At 31.0% G+C, this 19,472-nt stretch overlaps 2 protein-coding genes and 1 long non-coding RNA gene across 6 annotated transcripts; 2 read left to right on the top strand and 1 right to left on the bottom strand.

The window, feature by feature from the left end:
• The first annotated feature begins 4 nt into the window (after positions 1–4).
• Positions 5–18,217, top strand: LOC148300521 (uncharacterized). 4 transcript variants are annotated; one of them, XR_015838937.1, is made up of 4 exons: positions 5–190; positions 1,844–1,994; positions 8,294–8,432; positions 17,431–18,217. It is a non-coding gene; the product is annotated as an uncharacterized LOC148300521 (long non-coding RNA). The 4 variants fall into 4 exon arrangements; XR_015838938.1 differs by lacking the exon at positions 17,431–18,217 and adding an exon at positions 9,150–9,710; XR_015838939.1 differs by lacking the exon at positions 17,431–18,217 and having other exon boundaries at positions 1,844–1,988; positions 8,294–9,710.
• On the bottom strand, positions 3,009–12,979 carry LOC148300523 (DALR anticodon-binding domain-containing protein 3). The gene is made up of 5 exons (XM_088274656.1): positions 12,140–12,979; positions 11,458–11,645; positions 9,723–9,856; positions 7,391–7,561; positions 3,009–3,201 (listed from the first exon to the last, which is right to left on the bottom strand). Exons 1-5 carry the CDS (start codon positions 12,811–12,813, stop codon positions 3,082–3,084), a joined length of 1,287 nt encoding a protein of 428 aa, XP_088130782.1. The 5' UTR covers positions 12,814–12,979; the 3' UTR covers positions 3,009–3,081.
• Positions 14,136–15,942, top strand: LOC148300522 (dnaJ homolog subfamily C member 25 homolog). The gene has a single exon (XM_088274657.1). The coding sequence runs from the start codon at positions 14,311–14,313 to the stop codon at positions 15,307–15,309; it is 999 nt and encodes a 332-aa protein (XP_088130783.1). The 5' UTR covers positions 14,136–14,310; the 3' UTR covers positions 15,310–15,942.
• Positions 18,218–19,472: the final 1,255 nt, after the last annotated feature.

Genomic DNA, 19,472 nt, shown 5'->3' with positions numbered 1-19,472 from the left:
AAAGTCACGTGAATTTCATGCTTCCAAACAAAACAAACAGCTGTTTGGGCGGCTCTATTTCTATTGGGGGATGAAAATTTCCACCAGTAAATCTCTCTATATTTTTCCGTTTCCGCTTACAATATGACTTTCATTGACGCCTTCCATCGGTCGGGCTGTGCAATCTTCGTTATTTACAAGAGATTTTAAGGTATTCATGACAATTATTCCTATTTTGACGTTTGCCTAACCTTTTCAGTTTTCGAATGTTACTATTTTTCCAAATGGAATTGTGTAAGAATAATTCAGTTTTTCTTTTTAGATAGTATTTTTTCTTGTGTATACACAATTTAAAATAGTAATTTTTTCAAAACATGGGTTGATTGTAATTTAAATCCGTTTTTAATAACAGGTAAATGATAATATCTTATTTCCTTTATCCTGTGCCCAGATAAGGTTGCCGTGCTTTGAGTTATTTCGTCAGGATATTTTCAGGAAAATGCCAAATTTTATTCTTTGGTTTCCGTCAGCCATTTTTTTGGTAGGGTAATTAAGGGAAGACGAGAGATTTTCCTCATTTTTCCGGTTTTCATAACCTATTTTTTATCGGTAAGGGCAAATTTTTTTGCACAATTTATTTTAAGGATTTCAGAACCCATAAAATTCTCATTGATCCGAGCGAAGAATTTAACGCTCCTTTGTCTTCCAGTACTTTTTAAATACTCCTTACATTTTTCAAATATCATATTTGGACATTTGCTAGGTTGATACACAATATAATAGCTACACATTTTATAGCTATTGATATTAGCTACCGCTATGTCGACCAATATCTAATTGGATATTGATCTGTTCCATGTGTCTAAAGGTGTTTTTCGAAGCGGGATTCTTCTACACCTTTAGCAATAGTATTCTTGCATATTTTCGATTTTAATGTTTACGCTTTAAATTTTTTTATTAAATTAAATTATTATATATATATAATAATTCAATTTTAAATCAATTCAATTTATTTATTTATAATTAACATACACATTACAAACTTAAAATTTAAAGTGTATACATTAAAATCGAAAATATGCAAACATACTATTGCTTTGCATCATATACCTGACAAATGGTAACCCTTTGCATAAAGAACTTTTTCGGACAATACTACAATGCAATGCCATCATGATCATTAAATTAGTTCAATCAAATCTTGCTTTTAGGTTAAAAAATATCAAAATTGAAATCAAACCCAGCACCTCTTTAAAATCACCCAAATATCTCACTAAACATTAAAAATAATATAACAGCATTCAATTAAACACTACAGAGGTGGACTTCACAGCCACCGTTTATTTTCGATGAACTGTTTAAAACAAAAAAACAATGAGTTCATAAGAGTTAAATGAATAATATGGGCTGCAAGTATTGAAAGAGAAAAAAAAACCAAGGTGAGCGAGTAGAAGATCGACTCGCATGCAATGATGCAATATGTATATTGCTTTATCCTAACGTATTGTACATACAGAGTACGTATAGGAAGAGAAAACTGAGTATGGAACATGGAACCGTAGTAGAGTATTCAGTATTCAGTATAAAACTGCTTCTGGGCATTGCTAAGTACGGCGATACACACAAGTCGAGCATTCGCACTTGATTAGCATCGCTACGCAAACCTTTATACTTACATTTTGCGCAAACAGTATTACTCTCTTTTTTCTTTAAATGCGAATACGTTATTCCAGTGTTCCGCTAAATAACTGAGAACTGTTTTCTGAGAAATATGCCTACTGTTTTGGAAGCGAGGGGGAGATTGTACAATAATTCAGGATCGCAAGTCAAAACCTGACACATTCTATTTTTTATTCCATTGTAGATAACGACAGGCGCTTCGACTCGCTACAACTGCCATGGGTGAAGTGATTCACCAGCTCGCAACCAGAGCACTAAATTTGGTGAGCGGACCTTTGATGTTGCAGGACCTATGGGATGGAATGCTCTTCCACCAGCAATTAGAAACAGTGAGAGTGAGATAATCTTTAGAAAAAAACTAATAACGCAATAGTTGCTAAATCATTTCCATAATTTTCTTTTCACCAATTTATTCACAGAGAAGCGACCTTAGTATTTTAGGATAATGGCCATATATAAATTATCCAACATCGTTATTATTATTAGTAACTATGTGAAGAAAAATTAGTTTTTTTGCTCACCTGATCTGGTATTTTTTCTCTCTTAAATTTTGCTCTCTTCCGAGGGGAGCCCTTTTGAAATAAATCAAATAAAATCAAAGGAGTATAGGGATACCACATGGCCACGCTTATAACTTAAGCCCAGTGACATTTATTTATAAAATTACACTTTTACTGCTATCTGTCGTATTTAAACACTAAAACTACACTTTAGATTATTTCCATTTTATCCACAACATCTAATTTAAAATAAAGTTTGTGTGACGCCATCACAATGACGCTGCCAAAGAAAACCTATGAAATAAGACATCAATAATTATTATATGAAACATGTTTATTGTTGTATTTTTTTTTATTGAAGAAAATATGTTTACATCGTGGGTGTACTGACAAAAAATGTTAACTTGAAAATATGCAATTTTGACTCAATGATGCATATCATAAAGTTTTCAACATTCTATAAACTAGAAAAATACACTATGTTTGTAGTTTGAAATGGCACATATATTATGTGGTATACTTTAAGCTTAGTAGCAGATATTTTATTCAGGCTCAAAGCTATAAATAACAGGGATTTTAGAGTTAACGTTTTTTGCCAACTCACTCACAATATAAACAACATATTTTCTTTTAAAAAAATACAACAATAAACATGTTATGTTTTATATTAAAATTATTGATGCTTTATTTAAAAGGTTTTCTTAAAAAAAAAAGTTTATTTTTTATTTTTTAAACTCTCTCCAGATACAGATTTGACAGGTTAAAAAAAGGCCAGAAAGTCAGTTAAACCAGTAAAAATGCGTCTCTAATACTTCACTACTATTTTTGTAAAATATAAAAGACATTTAATTGAGAAAAAGATTTTTATTTTTTACAAAATAATAAAAAAATCATGATTTTTTGGTTGAATACAGATGACTGATTACATTTGAGTCACGGGCACTATGTTTAATATTGACAAAGCGTGGTTGAGTACAGTTTGAAGTGCCATGAGTAGATGTATTCGTCCATGAACAAGTGGCATCAAGTGTTTCCTGGGTTCCTGAAATCATAAACACAATAAATCATTATAGAATTTTTCCAAGCAATAAAAATTCAATCACAATTTTTAACATACTTCGGATGGGAAAGGTATGTATTTCTACCCGTTCGGTCGATTGATGCTTAAGGACGGGAAGGGTATTTTTACCTTTTGCGCCAGCCACATTTCAAAGGAAGAAAAGAAGGAATTATCCAATGTTTTTATATGAATATTATACATCAATTTCTTTGTTAAGGTTTTAACTATATGTAAATAATTATATGTCACACAAACTTTGTTTTAAGTAAAATGTAGTGGGTAAAACAGAAAAATAATCTGAAGCGTGGTTTTAGTTTTTAAATACACTCACAGATTGCATTTGAGAAGTAAATGTCACCGGGCTTTAGGTATTAGCCCGGCCGTTGATGTAGGTCCATACTCCTTTAAGGAAAGTTTTGTTTAGACGAACATGTACGCCATACTCGTGGACAGGTAAGTATTATGCGTAATATAAAATTGTTATATTCAAAAGGAAAAGAGTACAAGATAATCCATTTTATTTTTAACCGGATCCACGCGGCTCGCATAACCGTATGTGTTTTCATAAAACATGCCCCATACGCGGCTGACATAACCGTTTGTGTTTTTACATTGCTCCAAGTTTCGAACCTCAGTTCAACTTGGAGGGATTTTTTCATGGTGTGGAACTTTGGATAAAATAATACGTCAATCCTTGGCCTCATGACATCTGTTGAAATATCTGACTAATAATTTGTAACATCATAAGGATAAATAAAAGAACAGATCCCTGATTTTTCTTGCGGTCGGTAATTAGTCCGCGCCATAATCATGCCCTATATCTGTCTCACTCTCGACGCTACGCATCGCCAGTGGGTAAGAGTGACACACGATGCGTGCTTTGATTTATTTATACTACGATATATATATATATATATATATATTTTTTTATTTATTTACGGTTCACAAACAATGAAAAAATATTACAATAAACGAAATACAGTGCAATACAAATAGTTTTGATGTTTTTCATCAATTACATGGGAACACAACAAGCTTACAGAAACAATAAAGGTGCAGGTTAAACACATATATAAACAATAGTAATTTGGTGGTAAAAAAAGGGTAGTAACAATTAAAAGTAATGAAGTAAGAAAAATTAAAATTAAAATTAAAAGTAAAAATAAAAAGTGAAATTAAACTACGCTACATAAGGTATAAAATTCAAGACTCCACCAGATTGGTAAAATCAATTTGAAATTGATTTCACCAATCCGGTGATAGTCCTCTTGTATTTCTCCGTGCCATCATTAAATATGTCGATGGTCACATTATCAATATTTCAAGAATAATGTGACACAAGTGTATTATAGATTACCAAAAAGGCACAATGAATCCCATTGAACGTTTTTGTTTAGGAAAATAAATGGTTTCTTAACTAAATACATGATAAAAGTAATCATTTTAAAAACGGTGAAATACCGCCGCGTACGGGCGTCTCTCAGGAACAAAGTTGACGCGGTTAAAAGGTTAAATGAGTATTCTAGAAAAGTAAATATTTATTGTTATTAAATATCATTTATTCACAAAATAAAGGGAAAAACCCGAAAAATATCTTCGTGCATTTATTTTTTATTATTATTGCATAATCAACACATGTATGCAAACTTTGATTAAAATTTTGAGAAATTGGGGATTCCTATTTCTTCATTATCACGGTATTATGCTAACAAAAGATAAGCATTTCCCGCTTTTAAGATTACCATTTTTGCTGTAAAAATAAATAAGTACAATATGATTATAGGAAATCATACACAATGTGCAAAAAATATATCATTGCTCACCTATTTGAATTGAAAACATAAATAAGGCTGTTTTGAATATTGAAAGCATCAACTTTGTGGATAATATTGATATATTATTTCGAGAAATAAAAATACTTTGTGTTCTGATCCACTCACATTTTTACTAACCAACTAGTTTCGGCAACAACCTGTTGCCCTATTCAGGGTTTTAAATAAACAAACCCTGTTTAAATAAACCCTGAAGAGTACCCATAAGTAATAAATAAACTCTGAAGAGGGCAACAGGTTGTTGCCGAAACTAGTTGGTTAGTAAAAATGTGAGTGGATCAGAACACAAAGTATTTTTATTTCTCGAAATAATACATAAATAAGGCATTCAGCAATGAGAACAGTAAGTTTTTTTTTATAATTAGACTACCAAAAGAATGTTTAGGTTTTGTAATTGTGCCACAATAAAAAAAAAAGGTTTTCTTGAATGAGTTCACATAAAACTTAGAACGTCATGTGAGACACTTGAGTCAAACTAATTTAAATTAATTTGAGTTACGTATTACATATCGCCCACTCCTTTCAAGAACGTCATAAATCAAAAAACTTGATTTTTCAGGAGAACGTTTTTAAAGTTTAAAAATATAATACAGTGCATTAAATACAAATATCAAGCCACTTATTAATTTTTTTAAAATGCAACAGATCTTTTTAGGTAAAACTTGAAGGTTTTTTCTACATTCGAAAAATATTTAGTATATTTAAAAAAATAATTAAATAATACCTTTTCTTCAAAATGCAAAAACAACACTTTCTGCCCTGTATCGGGTAAATATTAAGTTAAAAATATGCCTCTTTTGCTGGGATATAGTACATTTTCTGGGCATTCCGAAAACATGCACAACTGAAAATTGACGATTTTTTATTTATGACGTTCTTGAAAGGAGTGAGTGATTTATCTAAAGGTAATGCTACCTTGCAAGATTAGTTTATTTGACCTACACATAACCTTTTTGTAGGTAGATACATCCAATCGATTGCAAATGCAATATGTGTGAACTGATACATTTAAAATTAGTAATGATTAGTGTACTTTTTAACAAATTTTTTTGCACATTAATTTCTTTTAAAAAAAAATATATATATATATATATATATATATATATATATATATATATATATATATATATATATATATTTTTTTTTTTAAACATTTTATTCTTACAAACCATAAGATTTACTTTATGTAGTACTAAAATTCCATGGTACGATACTGACAGCAAAATGTCTTTAAAAAAAATTTATACATAGGAATGTTGATACAATTTTTGCAAATATTTTAATGTTACAAATAGTTTGTTGGCTTTTGTATATTTTGGTTATATGAATATGACTTCCTGGTGATAACTTCTGATAAACATATAAATTTATCTAGCGTTTCTATCATTCCTGTACCTTTCACTATTTAACAGATATCACATTTTTTAAACCTTTTCTGTTACTGTTTTCAAAAGAAAGAATTAATTCAATATCAAGATTTTTCTTACTTTTTTACTCTATATCAATAAATAAAGACAAAATTAATCTGTTTTTCAAATGCATAGTTTATACTTTAGATGGGATCAATGGTACGAATGGCAAATGCAAAAATACTCCCCTGTTAAATTTGTGCAAACATAGATACAACAGTCAGAAGACGGTCGATAACAATTGAATAATTTATCCAATTTTAATTTATGTTTTACTTAGTAAATACCACTATTTCTAAAAATCTATTGTGACAAGTCGATGTACCCTACGTAAAGTGCTCTAACTACATTTTTGTCAATTTTTGAGATATTTGGTGTACGTTATCAACAGACCTTTATCTACATATATAAATAAACAAAAAATATATATAAAATAAATTACGCCTAGTTTTCAGGCGTATAAGACGCTATCTACATCGAATTTTCGAAATGAACTGAACTCCTAAAACGCTAACTACTTAATTTCGACAAAGCATAAAGTTTTACAACGATTTAATACATTATTTTATTGTGTTTTTGAATCTATAATACTAGTTTAGAATTTCAGATAAAACCGTTAATTAATAAATAAAAAATACGTTGAAAAAATCTTCTAAGCTTTCCCCTGTAAAGTAACAGATTTGCAGATAGAGTACTCTACGTAGGGGCCGTCAAAGTGTTTCGATGCATTCCGCATTTAATGTTTGAAAATGATGCGGAACGCATCGAAACACGTGTCACAATAGATTTGAATAAATAGTGGTATTTACTAAGTAAAACTTAAATTAAAAATGGACAAACTTTACCATAAAGTGACTGCCGAATCAATTATTGAAATGGATAATTTTGAGTTGTTGAAAGTATATGTAAATATAAATTGATGAATCTCACCATTAATACTCTCACTCTTCTATAGTACATGCTGATCCTTCCTGCCATCCCACTGAGGAAAGTGCACAGCAGATGTGGCAACAGTATGCAATCCTTTGAGTCAAAATCTAAACATTTCTTTAGGATCCCCGAGTACGCCAGGATGTAATTGAAAACCAATATCCATTCATCCTGAAAAAATATGTTTGAGATCAAATAATACCACTTTTCTAGATTAAGGGTAGGGAACCTTGGTTACTTTTTATATTAAATGTTAAAATCAAACATGGGTTTTTTTTAATCTACTAAATTGTATTCCCAGGGGGGGTCAAATGATTATTAGTGATTTTTTCACTGTAATATTTATTCAATATAACCCTGGACTGGTACCTGAATAGGAGGGCTGATCACATTTCCTTCACGTGTTAATGATCAATATAACACTGCGTTTATATGATGCAGTTCCCTATGCACCATAGGGTGCGGATAAGGGTTTGAAATTGTATTTTATTGTTAAAAACATAGGCGAAAAAATTATCACAAACAATTTTTTAATGATAAAATATAATTTAGTAGACTCAAAAATCAGTATTTGATTTTAACATTTAATATATAAATTAAAATGGAGTTCTACAATTTAAACGCCAATTCTATAAATAAACCTTGGTTACTCTGATGTGACTTTTTACCTTGTGTCTATTTTTAAAAATCTGAATATCTTTGTATATTCATATTTTTTTCAATATATAATGTAAAAACATTCTTGCATTGAAAACAACAAAAAAATTGTTAGTAAAAAATGTGAAAAAAGATACGAGAAATCGCTTAAAGTGGAAGGCTACTTTTACCAAAAAAATGAGTTATTGGCAACGACTAACGTACAAATGTACACAAACATTTTTGAATTCGTAATACTTTTTTCAGGTGAACCTAAGTGCCTTGTACTTAAAACAGGAATCACGTTGTGGTAGAGTGGAGGTCAAACCACCGGCCTCTGACTCAATTATAGGACAAAAACGCGACTGAAGATGGGGTAGGTGACCTATCATCATTTAAACAAGAAGTAAGTAATTTAGGAAGCGATTATCTAAACTTTTATTTTTGTTTATTATTCCTTAATTTAGACACTTGGGTTTGTTGTTTTATATTGATTACTGATATATTTTGTATAAACGAGAATGTACTCACAGAGTCTATATAAGTTGTGAGAGGGCTTTGTTCCTCCTTTCTTTTTTAACCTTCCCCTCCCGGTGACATGTCGCTCACTCCTTTCAAGAACGTCATAAATCAAAAAACTTGATTTTTCAGAACGTTTTTAAAGTTCATAAATATAACGCAATGTATTAAAAATAAATATCAAGCCACTTATTAAACTTTGTACTGTGCAACAGACCTTTTTAGGTAAAACCTGAAGGTTTTTTCTCCATTTGAAAAATATTTAGTCTATTTAAAAAAAAAATTAAACAATACTTTTTCTTCAAAATGCAAAAACAACACTTTCTGCCCTGTAGCGGGTAAATATTAAGTTAAAAATATGCCGCTTTTGCTGGGATATAAAACATTTTCTGGGCATTCCGAAAACATGCACAACTGAAAATTGACAATTTTTGATTTATGACGTTCTTGAAAGGAGTGAGCGATGTATTTACTACAACTCGACTTTTAAAATGAGAATATCAATATAAAATATAATAGATATGGGCTCAGAATTCTTGTATTCTTCCATAATATAATTGTATATTAAATGAAATTATTATAATATAAAGTTATTCATTTGCAGCAACGGAAATAAATCATTTGTGAAAAAATCAGGGATAAAATCACCAATACACAAACGTTTCTCAGTTTGTGCGTGCGTGGCGTGCTTTGTGTATAAGCGCATGTTGTAGCATGTTTACCACGCCAGAGTAGTGCGCAGATCGTCTTACGCGGTGGTTGTGTCGCTACGCTAGCTATTGCGGCTGTTTGCGATGCATTTTTTTCTCGTTTTCAGATACTTACCAAAGCTAACATTACAAAATTGTTCCATTTCAACTTCAACTAAGGTCAATAAAAGCAACATTTAGGAGAATTCACATTATTCCCGGTTTTAAACCACATATTCATATAATGTACAAAATACACATCACCGGTGCAGGCTGAAGTTTTTTAGAATCATTAGGGAAAGGTTTAACACTTCAAGGTGGACAGTTCAATATTAGCCCCTGATCGGGGGATTTCCGTATGTTTGAATAGTCTCTCCATCTCTGTCAACTAGTCGCCTTGTTCCAAATCTTCAAAGTTAGATGTGTTTAACTAAACGGTGTTTAACTATAATCTACATCTCTTCACTTAATGTCATTGTTTTTCTTACCTCATCCTTTAATAATTCCAAATCTGTATCCTTCAAGTCAGGTAATGCAGGGTAGACACCTTTATTTACCTTTTCATTAAAGGTATTGATTATACTAGCTAGACGAGCTCCATTATATAGCACAAAAGCAGCTCCTATAATCAGAAAACATTTCATAAATCCTACACAATTTTCTAAGAAAACAAATCTTCTTCGTCTTCAAACCCTTATCCACACCCAATGGTGCATAAGGCACTGCATCATACAAATGAAGTGTTATCTTGATCGTTAACACATGAAGGAAAGGTAATCAGCCCTCCCCTTAGGTACCAGTCCAGGGTAATATTGAATAAATATTGGAGTGATAGAATTACTTATACATATTTAGTTAACCTCCCCTGGGAATCGAACCCGGGACCTGCAGTACGGTAGCCGAGCGTGCTGACCATTACACTACGGAGGCAAACAAAAACAAATCAGGATTTTGAAAATTTCTTAAATAATAATTTTGTACTATTTAAATATTTTTTTAATACAAAATTCTTGTGATCAAGGAGTATTGTTGTCGTATTGTACACCAATCTTCTAATTGAAAGTGAAATGTAGGTGAAATCCTAATCGGTATTGGGATAGAGCAGTGTTTTCCAATTGGTACCCCCGTGAGTATGCAAAGTTATGCACTGCAATCTCTTGACTAAATAGTGTAATCAGTAAAAAAAAAACTCAATTACGCAAACAACAATTGTCGAAATATATTTTCAGTCGATCAGTGTAATCATTACACTGTCATGTGTAGCACACATTGCTAAAATAATATATTTTCAATGGATCAGATTTCAACTCGAAGGCGACTTGAGACTGAATCTAACCAAAAAGCAACCAGATTTTTCAGAGTAATGCAAAGAAAAACGTGCACTTTTGTCACATCAAACTGATTTTCACCATCCTTAGAACTGTATTTTGATGGTAATAAATGTTTAGAAAAACTGAATAGATGTTTTATTTATCATTCCCGAAATAATGGGTACCCGAATTTGAGGTCTTTTTTGAAGTCGTATGAAGAAAAAACGAATTGGGAATCACTAGGGTCAAATTTCTTTGAAATACAGTGAAACCTCCATCTATCGTTCCTCGAATAATCGTATTCCCAGATGTGTTGTTTATTTATTCTCCCCTAATTCATTTCATACAAAATGGATCGCATCGACCATTTTTATCGACCATTTTACCACACTCATTATTTGAATTACGCTGTATATTTGTTATGTTTTGTCTGTTTTTTTTTACATTATTCCACATATGGGATACAGACTATCGAAAGCTTGTGTGACCCAAGGTTGACGGATACAGCAGAGTTCTGAAGAGGTCTGAAGATATTTAGGTTCTGTTCAGCTTTGTATTTAAAAAAAAAACATTTATTTACATCTAAAACTTGTATTTTTCTTAAAGTATTAACCTACCAATGGGAATGCAGATTGGGAGGACGGTATCTTTACTCGATTGATTGTCCTTGTGTATTGACCACATAATCCCACATTTATTGTTTTCGCGCATTCATAGTTTATTTCAATAGATCCCTTTAAAAAACGATAGATAGAGCTTTCACTGTATATAGATATTAGTGTTAATTATACAGAATGCAAAACGCATAGCTAACATGAAAGGTTCTACATTCAGTAAAAATATTTATTTTTTGCAGAATTTTACAAAATAGTTGTTTGTTCTGCAAATTTTCTTGAGTGAAATAAAAAATTACCTTTGCTGCATCCTGATCCGTTGTCTACTAAACTTATTGAAACAGGATGACTATGCTTTATTTGCAGCAAGTCAAAGGCCACCGCTGCTTCTCCGAGCTGTTTCAAAAACGCATTCCAGTGATCTTCGTTCTTAATTCTCAACCCATATTTGTGTTGCGCAATTAGTTGCATGTCCATCTTTCTTTTACTGGAAAATATAACAAAAGGCAAATCAAGTAAAACAAATTTACTTTTTACGTTATAGACCTTACTTTGAGTAGATTACAAAGAGAATAAGCATGTAAACTATTTATTGTTTCGGCATTCACTTTATGGTAGGACATGATGAAATTGTAAAAGAAAACACTTGTTTTTTACCACTTGAGTTTATTTTATTACAACGACTAGTTTCGGAAGCTATGCTTCCATCTTCATGTCTAAATATAAAGTAAAATATAAATAATTATCTGTTCGAAATAAATGTATATCATAAGCTTCCGAAACTAGTCATTATAATAAAATAAACTCAAGTGGTAAAAAACAAGTGTTTTTCTTTTACAATGCATGTAAACAATAGAATTTCTGTAATATTTTCAAATTAGTTGAGCTATTAAGATGTTTATTTTTAAAAAAAAAATACTTCAGACTTCAATAAAATGGTGGAGAAAACTCGCAAAAAAGTATAAAATTATTTTTACTTACTCTAAATATTGCTCAGGTGATGTCTCACTCTCCTTCAGACCAGTTTGTACATTTAGAACTACGGCACATAGAACATTGATGGCACCTTCGTATTGATTATCTGTAGATTTTCTAGTAAAATGGACATGTTTGTCCATCTCTTCGGGTGATTTGCTGTCCGTAAGGGTAGCTCCGTTCAACTGCAATAAGTTCTCGAAAACACCGGTCAGCAAATGAAGCCGTTTTGCACTGATGTCACTCTCTATATCACCTTGTATCGACATTCTTATGACTTTTGGTGAATCCGTCTTTATTTCGATGTTAGTTGACAAGGTTTCCAAACATAATCTAACTGTTGATTTTCTATCAAGAAACATGTGTATTCTTTCATTTATACGAGAACATTTTTGTAATTTGAGAGGCCAAGTTTCGCTATCACAGGTTAATTTTTCACAACCTTCCTTTACGGTGAATACATCTTTTCCATATGCATAGTCAAAAATCGTCTCAGGTGATAGTGCCGTATCGTTCTTTACGATATATTTCTTCCAAGGATGTATTGAGAGAGGAAAACTGTATTCCCCATATTTATTTAAATGATCATTGTGTCTTTTTATTAAAGCTTTGTTGAATTTGCTGTTATTTTTTGATAAATGTAAAAACACGACTTTGACAAAACTATTATGTAAATCCATTTTTTATTCGTTAACTATTTCATTTTAAACAACATACAAAACACGCCACATTGTTGATACTTTCCATAACAAAGATTATATACTGGAATATCGAAAACTCGTGTCCAAAGATGTCAGCAAAGACTTATTTGTATAGATGTCAGTGTCAAACCTGTGTTCAAAGACTAATTTGCATACCTGTGTTGCCAGGCGTTATATAATTTCTTTTACCATATCTGTGCCTTATTCTGGACGTTTATAACAACTCATAATTGACAAGCTTTTCAATAACTTTATGGAAACTTTTCAAGATTTCTGTATCTGTTTCCTTACAGAAATATGTATGGTTTTTACAATTTTTCTGAAGTTCAATGAATTATGTATATTGTTATGATTTCAATACTTTACATATCACTTTGAATGGATTTTTCTTATTTCATCTTTAGTTTAACATGTATTTATATTTAATCGAACTTATAAATGTAATTATTTGGACAACACTCTCAATCTCTGGTCCCAATTCAAATAGCTTTGAATACAAGCTATTGTAGGTACCTATTTCATAGTAATACTATGATCATGTTTTTATACCTGATTCAACCGTAGAGTACGAAAAAAAACTGTATTCTTATTTTCAAAGCGTCTTTTCCTGGTTTTATAAATCCTCAAGATATACGTCGTTTGTCTCTAATCGCAACTGTTCTAAGCATATTATTTATTGATTCGGCATTAACTTTGTGGAATGACATGATTATTTTATTAAGTTATTATTTTTTGGAATTTGAAAATCATATCATGGAAACTAACCACTCATTTGACTCTCATACACTTAAATTATTACACTCTGTTATAAATAAAGGTCAAGTCATGAATAATTTAGAAATATATAAAAATTTAAATTGAGATAAAACTATAATTGATAATATACTGTTTCAAAATAGGCCACCATTATTATCAATGTTTCCTTTTACAGAAAATCTTGTTCCTTAACCCCCCCTCCCTATATTTATTCACCTTTATATGGTATACACCTAAATATATTTTTGTTCGTTAGTTTTAATTTGTACCAGAAGATGAATCGTTTTCGAAACTAGTCGTAAATAAAAATAAAACTCATTAAAGTGGTATATTCAAGTGTTTAATTTGAATAAAATGTTCTAAGCATAATGCAATACGTTTGTGCTTAAAATGTATGTCATCGTCAGTAATCGTCGGTTGGTTTTATAATTTTAAAATAATATATTATTTTTGGTTATGCATTTACTCGACAGCAAAAAAAATATGAAAATACAATAAATATTACGGTTATTTTTTTGTGAATAGGATTGCGTTATTTATGATTTTATAATGGTAACACTTGCAAGTGGTAAACGTCAATTTTATATTCAATTGTCAAATTTTACGATTGTTGTGTGGCAGTTGGCGTGCGACGTGTAATGTTGTCCCGATAGGCCGTGGAAGGAGTTTTGGTCTTACCAAGAATAAAGTTGTAAAAAGTTCACTAAAAAATACATCAAAATGAAATTAATAATATTCTTAGCGGTTTGTGTAATTCCTTACATAAATGCACAATTATTGGAAGGACTATATTGTGGCAAAGAAAATTGCTACAATGTTCTCGGAGTTGACAGGGAAGCCACTAAGAGTGAAATATCGAAAAGCTATCGACAACTCGCCAAAAAATTCCATCCAGATCTTCAAAAAACAGCGGAGGGCAAGAAAGAGGCAGAAGAACAATTCAAGATCATCGCCACTGCCTACGAAGTATTGAAAGATGAAGAAGAACGAACGGATTACAATTACATGTTGGATAATCCTTTAGAATTCTACTCTCATTATTATAGATACTACAGGAGAAGAGTTGCCCCCAGAATAGACGTAAGACTTGTGATAGCTGTAGCCATTTCTATTATCTCCATCATCCAGTATTACAGCGCTTGGCAGAGGTACGAGTCCGCAATCAAATACTTCATGACCGTTCCGAAATACAGAAACCAAGCGTTGGAGTTAGTTAAAAGTGAAATTAAAGAAGTACAGCCAAAGAAGAGAGATGCGAAAAAGAGCAAATCCGAACAGAGGGAAGAAACAGAAAGATTGATTCGTAAGGTAATAGAAGAAAAGATGGACATTCAGGGATCGTACGCAAAACCCAGCATGTCTGACGTCTTGTGGGTTCAACTAGTATACCTGCCTTACACCCTCGCCTTATATGTCATGTGGTATTGCAAATGGGTGTGGAATTATGACATATTGAAGAAGCCGTACGGGGAAGAGGAGAAGTTATACATCATCAGGAAGAATCTCAAGATGGGAGTGCATCAGTTCAACTCTTTGGAAGATAAAACAAAGCGGGAATATTTGAACGAAGAACTTTGGATTAAAGAAAACTTTCTAGAGTGGAAAGAAGAGCAAGACGAAATTCTCAAGAAGTCGTTAGCGGAGAATAATAAGTACAAGCAGTATAGAAGGTTTATGAAGAACCACGGTCCGGGGAGAATGACTTTCGATGATTCATGATGGACGAACGCCCAGTTAGTTATTCTTAAATTAAGAGAAAGACTGCATATCCCCCATTTTCTAATTATTTTTGTTATCTGATATATTTCACATCTTGATAATTGTTATTTATTTACTAAGCTGTGAATTTAGTTGATAATATTTTCCTTCCATATTTATTTTATTAAAATAAGTGTTGTATGTTCTGATTCCACTGAATATATTTAATTGTTGGTTAATTGATGTCATAGACAGACAGTATGATTTTCTAGAGAAATTAATTACAAAGTATTCTATTCCATGTTTCTTTTAAACGACAAAATATGCTGTTATTTTTGCTTCAGTCGAAAATACAAGTGGCGTGTACAATCAGTAATTCGTTCGGTGTTTTTTTTTCATATTGCATCGATAATATTTTGTGTACTTAAATCTCGGTGACAAAAAAGGTTGTTTTTAATTAACATATTCATATGATTTGTTTGTATAAATTGTAAAATATAATAATCATTGATATGTTATAAATAGCAAAGTATGATATGAAAGATTATAAAATGTGTAAATATGTAGGTACATAAAATATTTATAACTTTTTTAAGGTAAAAAAATTGACAATAATACTCTTAATAAATTTCATTTGTTTGAATACCAATTACTTTTGAGTACTTTTATTTCCTTTAGCTATTCCCAGATCCACGAAAAAATCTTTACCACTCTCTGCTCAATGTTTATATAACTTCGTGCTTGAGTAATAGCAAAAAAGTAAAACGATATCAAATAGTTTATTGAAGACATTTAGAAAGCTTGTTCAATCATCCGTAATGCAGTTTGGTGAGTAAAAGGTGAACAAATTGATCAGCTAAAAATTAAAGCAATACTATTTCAAACAAGGCATAGTTTTGACAAATTATCATATTTGCAGATTCAAATAGTTGAAATATAATTTTGCGTAGTATTTGTTTTATTTTATCTTTTTGGAAACTATGTTTACAAAATAATAATGACCATTTTTCTAACTAACCTCTTACTAACTTCTAACGGTTTAAGTTGTAGAGACGTTGTTATTTAGCTGTTTTGTCATTAACTATAAATGTAAAAAATCGCTCTTATATTTTCATTATTTTTACACGACCTTAGTATGTATTATTAATAGAAAAGTAACTCTAAAAATAAATTATAGTTATATGAGGCGATTTTTAAACTTACGTCTTTCATACTGCAGCTCTAATACTATTATTATTCTCTTTTAGTTCAATTTTTAAATTCTCAAAAATGTTTTCTTAAAAGGGGGGGGGTGGATTAATATTTCTTTTCGTTATAGAAGTATAGTGTTCGCGTAACTTTTTAAATATATGTACGTGTATGTATGTGGCCTGAAGAAAAAAAAGGTTGAGTATGGCTGTTCTAACCAGTCAAGATGTCTTAAAATTAATCTGTCAAAATATTACTGCATTTAATATTATTTATTTATATTAATCCGGATATCAACTTCTGATTGACTACAGGGAAATTCGTATCGCGTCTGCTTTATCTTTGAGCTTTTAAGTTGACAAATATATAAACAGATTGTACAAAAGACCATGAATTATACCAAAACTGGTGGTAAACCTGGTCACAATCTAGCATGATGACAAAACATGCTAACCAGTTTTCAATAAAGTGTATAAAAAAAGATATTGCAGAAGGAAACTCATTCTGATACATATCGCTCACTCCTTTCAAGAACGTCATAAATCAAAAATCGTCAATTTTCAGTTGTACATGTTTTTGGAATGCCCAGAAAATATTTTTAACATAATGTTTACTCGCTACAGGGCAGAAAATGTTATTTTGCATTTAAAAGAAAATGTTAAATTACTTTTTTAAATATACTAAATATTTTTCAAATGGAGAAAAAAACCTTCAGGTTTTACCTAAATAGATCGGTTGCACAGTAAAAAGTTCAATGAGTGGCTTGATATTTATTTTTAATACATTGTGTTATATTTTTAACCTTTAAAAACATTCTCGTGAAAAATCAAGTTTTTTTATTTATGACGTTCTTGAAAGGAGTGAGCGATATGTGCAAATTGATAATTTGTGATTTGAATATTATTTTACAGAATGGTTAAAGGCTGTTTACAATATTTTTTCTGCAATCCTTAGGTTACGTTGACATGATGGGACAAACCACCTTTTATCAACATGGTATGGTGAAGGTTAGATTCCACCTGTTGAAATATATTTTGCTGGATAGGAACAGAAAGAAAATTACCAGACATGCAAAAATTTACGTAAGTGGAATGCCCTAATACAGAGTGAAGACATTTTTACCAAATTGTATGTACGTACGTATATTAGTTCAGCAGGCATATTTTATACAAACGTTTGTTTACATTGACTGAAGGTTGATGTTTAACCCATTTTTTATGAGACTTACATTTATTCACATTTATTATAATTACTTTTATCAGAGATAAATACTGAAATGATTTTATGATCTAGACTCAGTTATAACTCACTGTCTATTTACCATAAAAACAGAAAGATGTGTGCACATTTCTTAATGCATTTTATACATATCGCTCACTCCTTTCAAGAACGTCATAAATAAAAAAAAAAGATTTTTCAGGAGAACGTTTTTAAAGTTTAAAAATATAATACAATGTATCAAGCCACTTATTGAACTTTTTACTGTGCTACAGATCTTTTTAGGTAAAATCTGAAGGTTTTTTCTCCATTTGAAAAATATTTAGTACATTTCAAAAAATAATTAAACAATACCTTTTCTTTAAAATGCAAAAACAACACTTTCTGCCCTGTAGCAGGTAAATATTAAGTTTAAAATATGCATCTTTTGCTGGGATATACATAGTACATTTTCTGGGCATTCCGAAAACATGCACAACTGAAAATTGACGATTTTCGATTTATGACGTTCTTGAAAGGAGTGAGCGATATACAGTTTAATAATCTGAAAGTAAATTAGTCTAGACCCGAAAGGACTTCTATTCTATGTACATTGAAACGAGTTCAGAGAAGTTATTTTGAAATTTAACATACGACTTCTCGATAATAAACCCTAATTTTTTTACAACATTTTGAGTGTGTCCAAATATGTACTTGTTCAGTATTTGGACACACTCAAAATGTTGTAAATAAATAAAAATAAAAATAAAAATCATATTTTCTGGCGTTTCTCATGTATGTGATTATAATCGAGGATTCGGACCTCACATACTGATAAGAGTTTCTGCTTAATAAAAAGTCTGTCTGTCTCTGGTGAAGTTCTAGTGATTCAATAACAATGTTTCTGAATTGGTTCATATATATAGAACTTCCAAGAATTAGAGTAGTGTGGTTGTCAATAATGGGTAGAATTGGTGAATGTTACACTTGTGTAAAGTGATCACCAGCCTATGACGGTCGTCAGCCCCGTAAATGCCCAGACTTTCATATTCTTCATCTTTAAAGACATGTCAAAAAATAATATGATACTTAATTTTTTTACATTTGATTAATTCATTCATTTCGTTAAAAGTTTAACTATGTTGGGGTTTTAAATTAACACTACTAATTTCGGCAGAGCAGTCATTCTGTCAAGAAGTGATTAAAAAATAAAACCTTATGAATATCTTTAGTCTTGCATAGTGTCGTAATTCTATGATTACAGTTGAACCTGTATATAAGAGAGTCTAAGGGATCGGAACATTTTTCTCTTATAAAGAGAAAGAGAGACCTTTTTTCAAGGAGGGGACTTTAAACCAGCTCTCTTTTAAAGAGGTTTAACTTACATCCAGGTCTTTTACATCCAGGTTTCACGGTTTTCAAATAAGAATTGGATGGTAAATTAATTCATTTTGTTTACCAAAATATAATAAATAATCAACAGAATTTGAGTGCCAAAGTTTATATCTTCTTCTTACCCTTATCCACACCCAATGGCGCATAGGGCACTGCATCGTATTGACGCAGTGTCCTGCACTTCAGGGACCAGTCTAGGGTAGTATTAAATAAAAATTAGAATGTAAAATTACCAATATTTATTTAAACCCCCCTTCGGGAATCGAACCCGGGACCTCCAGAACGGTAATTAAACACGCTAACCATTACACCACAGAGGCGGACATATTTTTATACATGTACATAAATATTGTATTGATGAATATCTAATAATGAGGATTGTTGATAATTTAAATTTATTATTG

Source organism: Brachycentrus maculatus, unplaced genomic scaffold, assembly GCF_059751285.1.
Source record: "Brachycentrus maculatus isolate JH-2025_06_01 unplaced genomic scaffold, ASM5975128v1 h1tg000700l, whole genome shotgun sequence".
NCBI classification, from domain to species: Eukaryota; Metazoa; Arthropoda; class Insecta; order Trichoptera; family Brachycentridae; genus Brachycentrus; species Brachycentrus maculatus.
The sequence above is the reverse complement of the archived record's forward strand: the minus strand, read 5'-3'. Positions and strand labels throughout refer to the sequence as shown.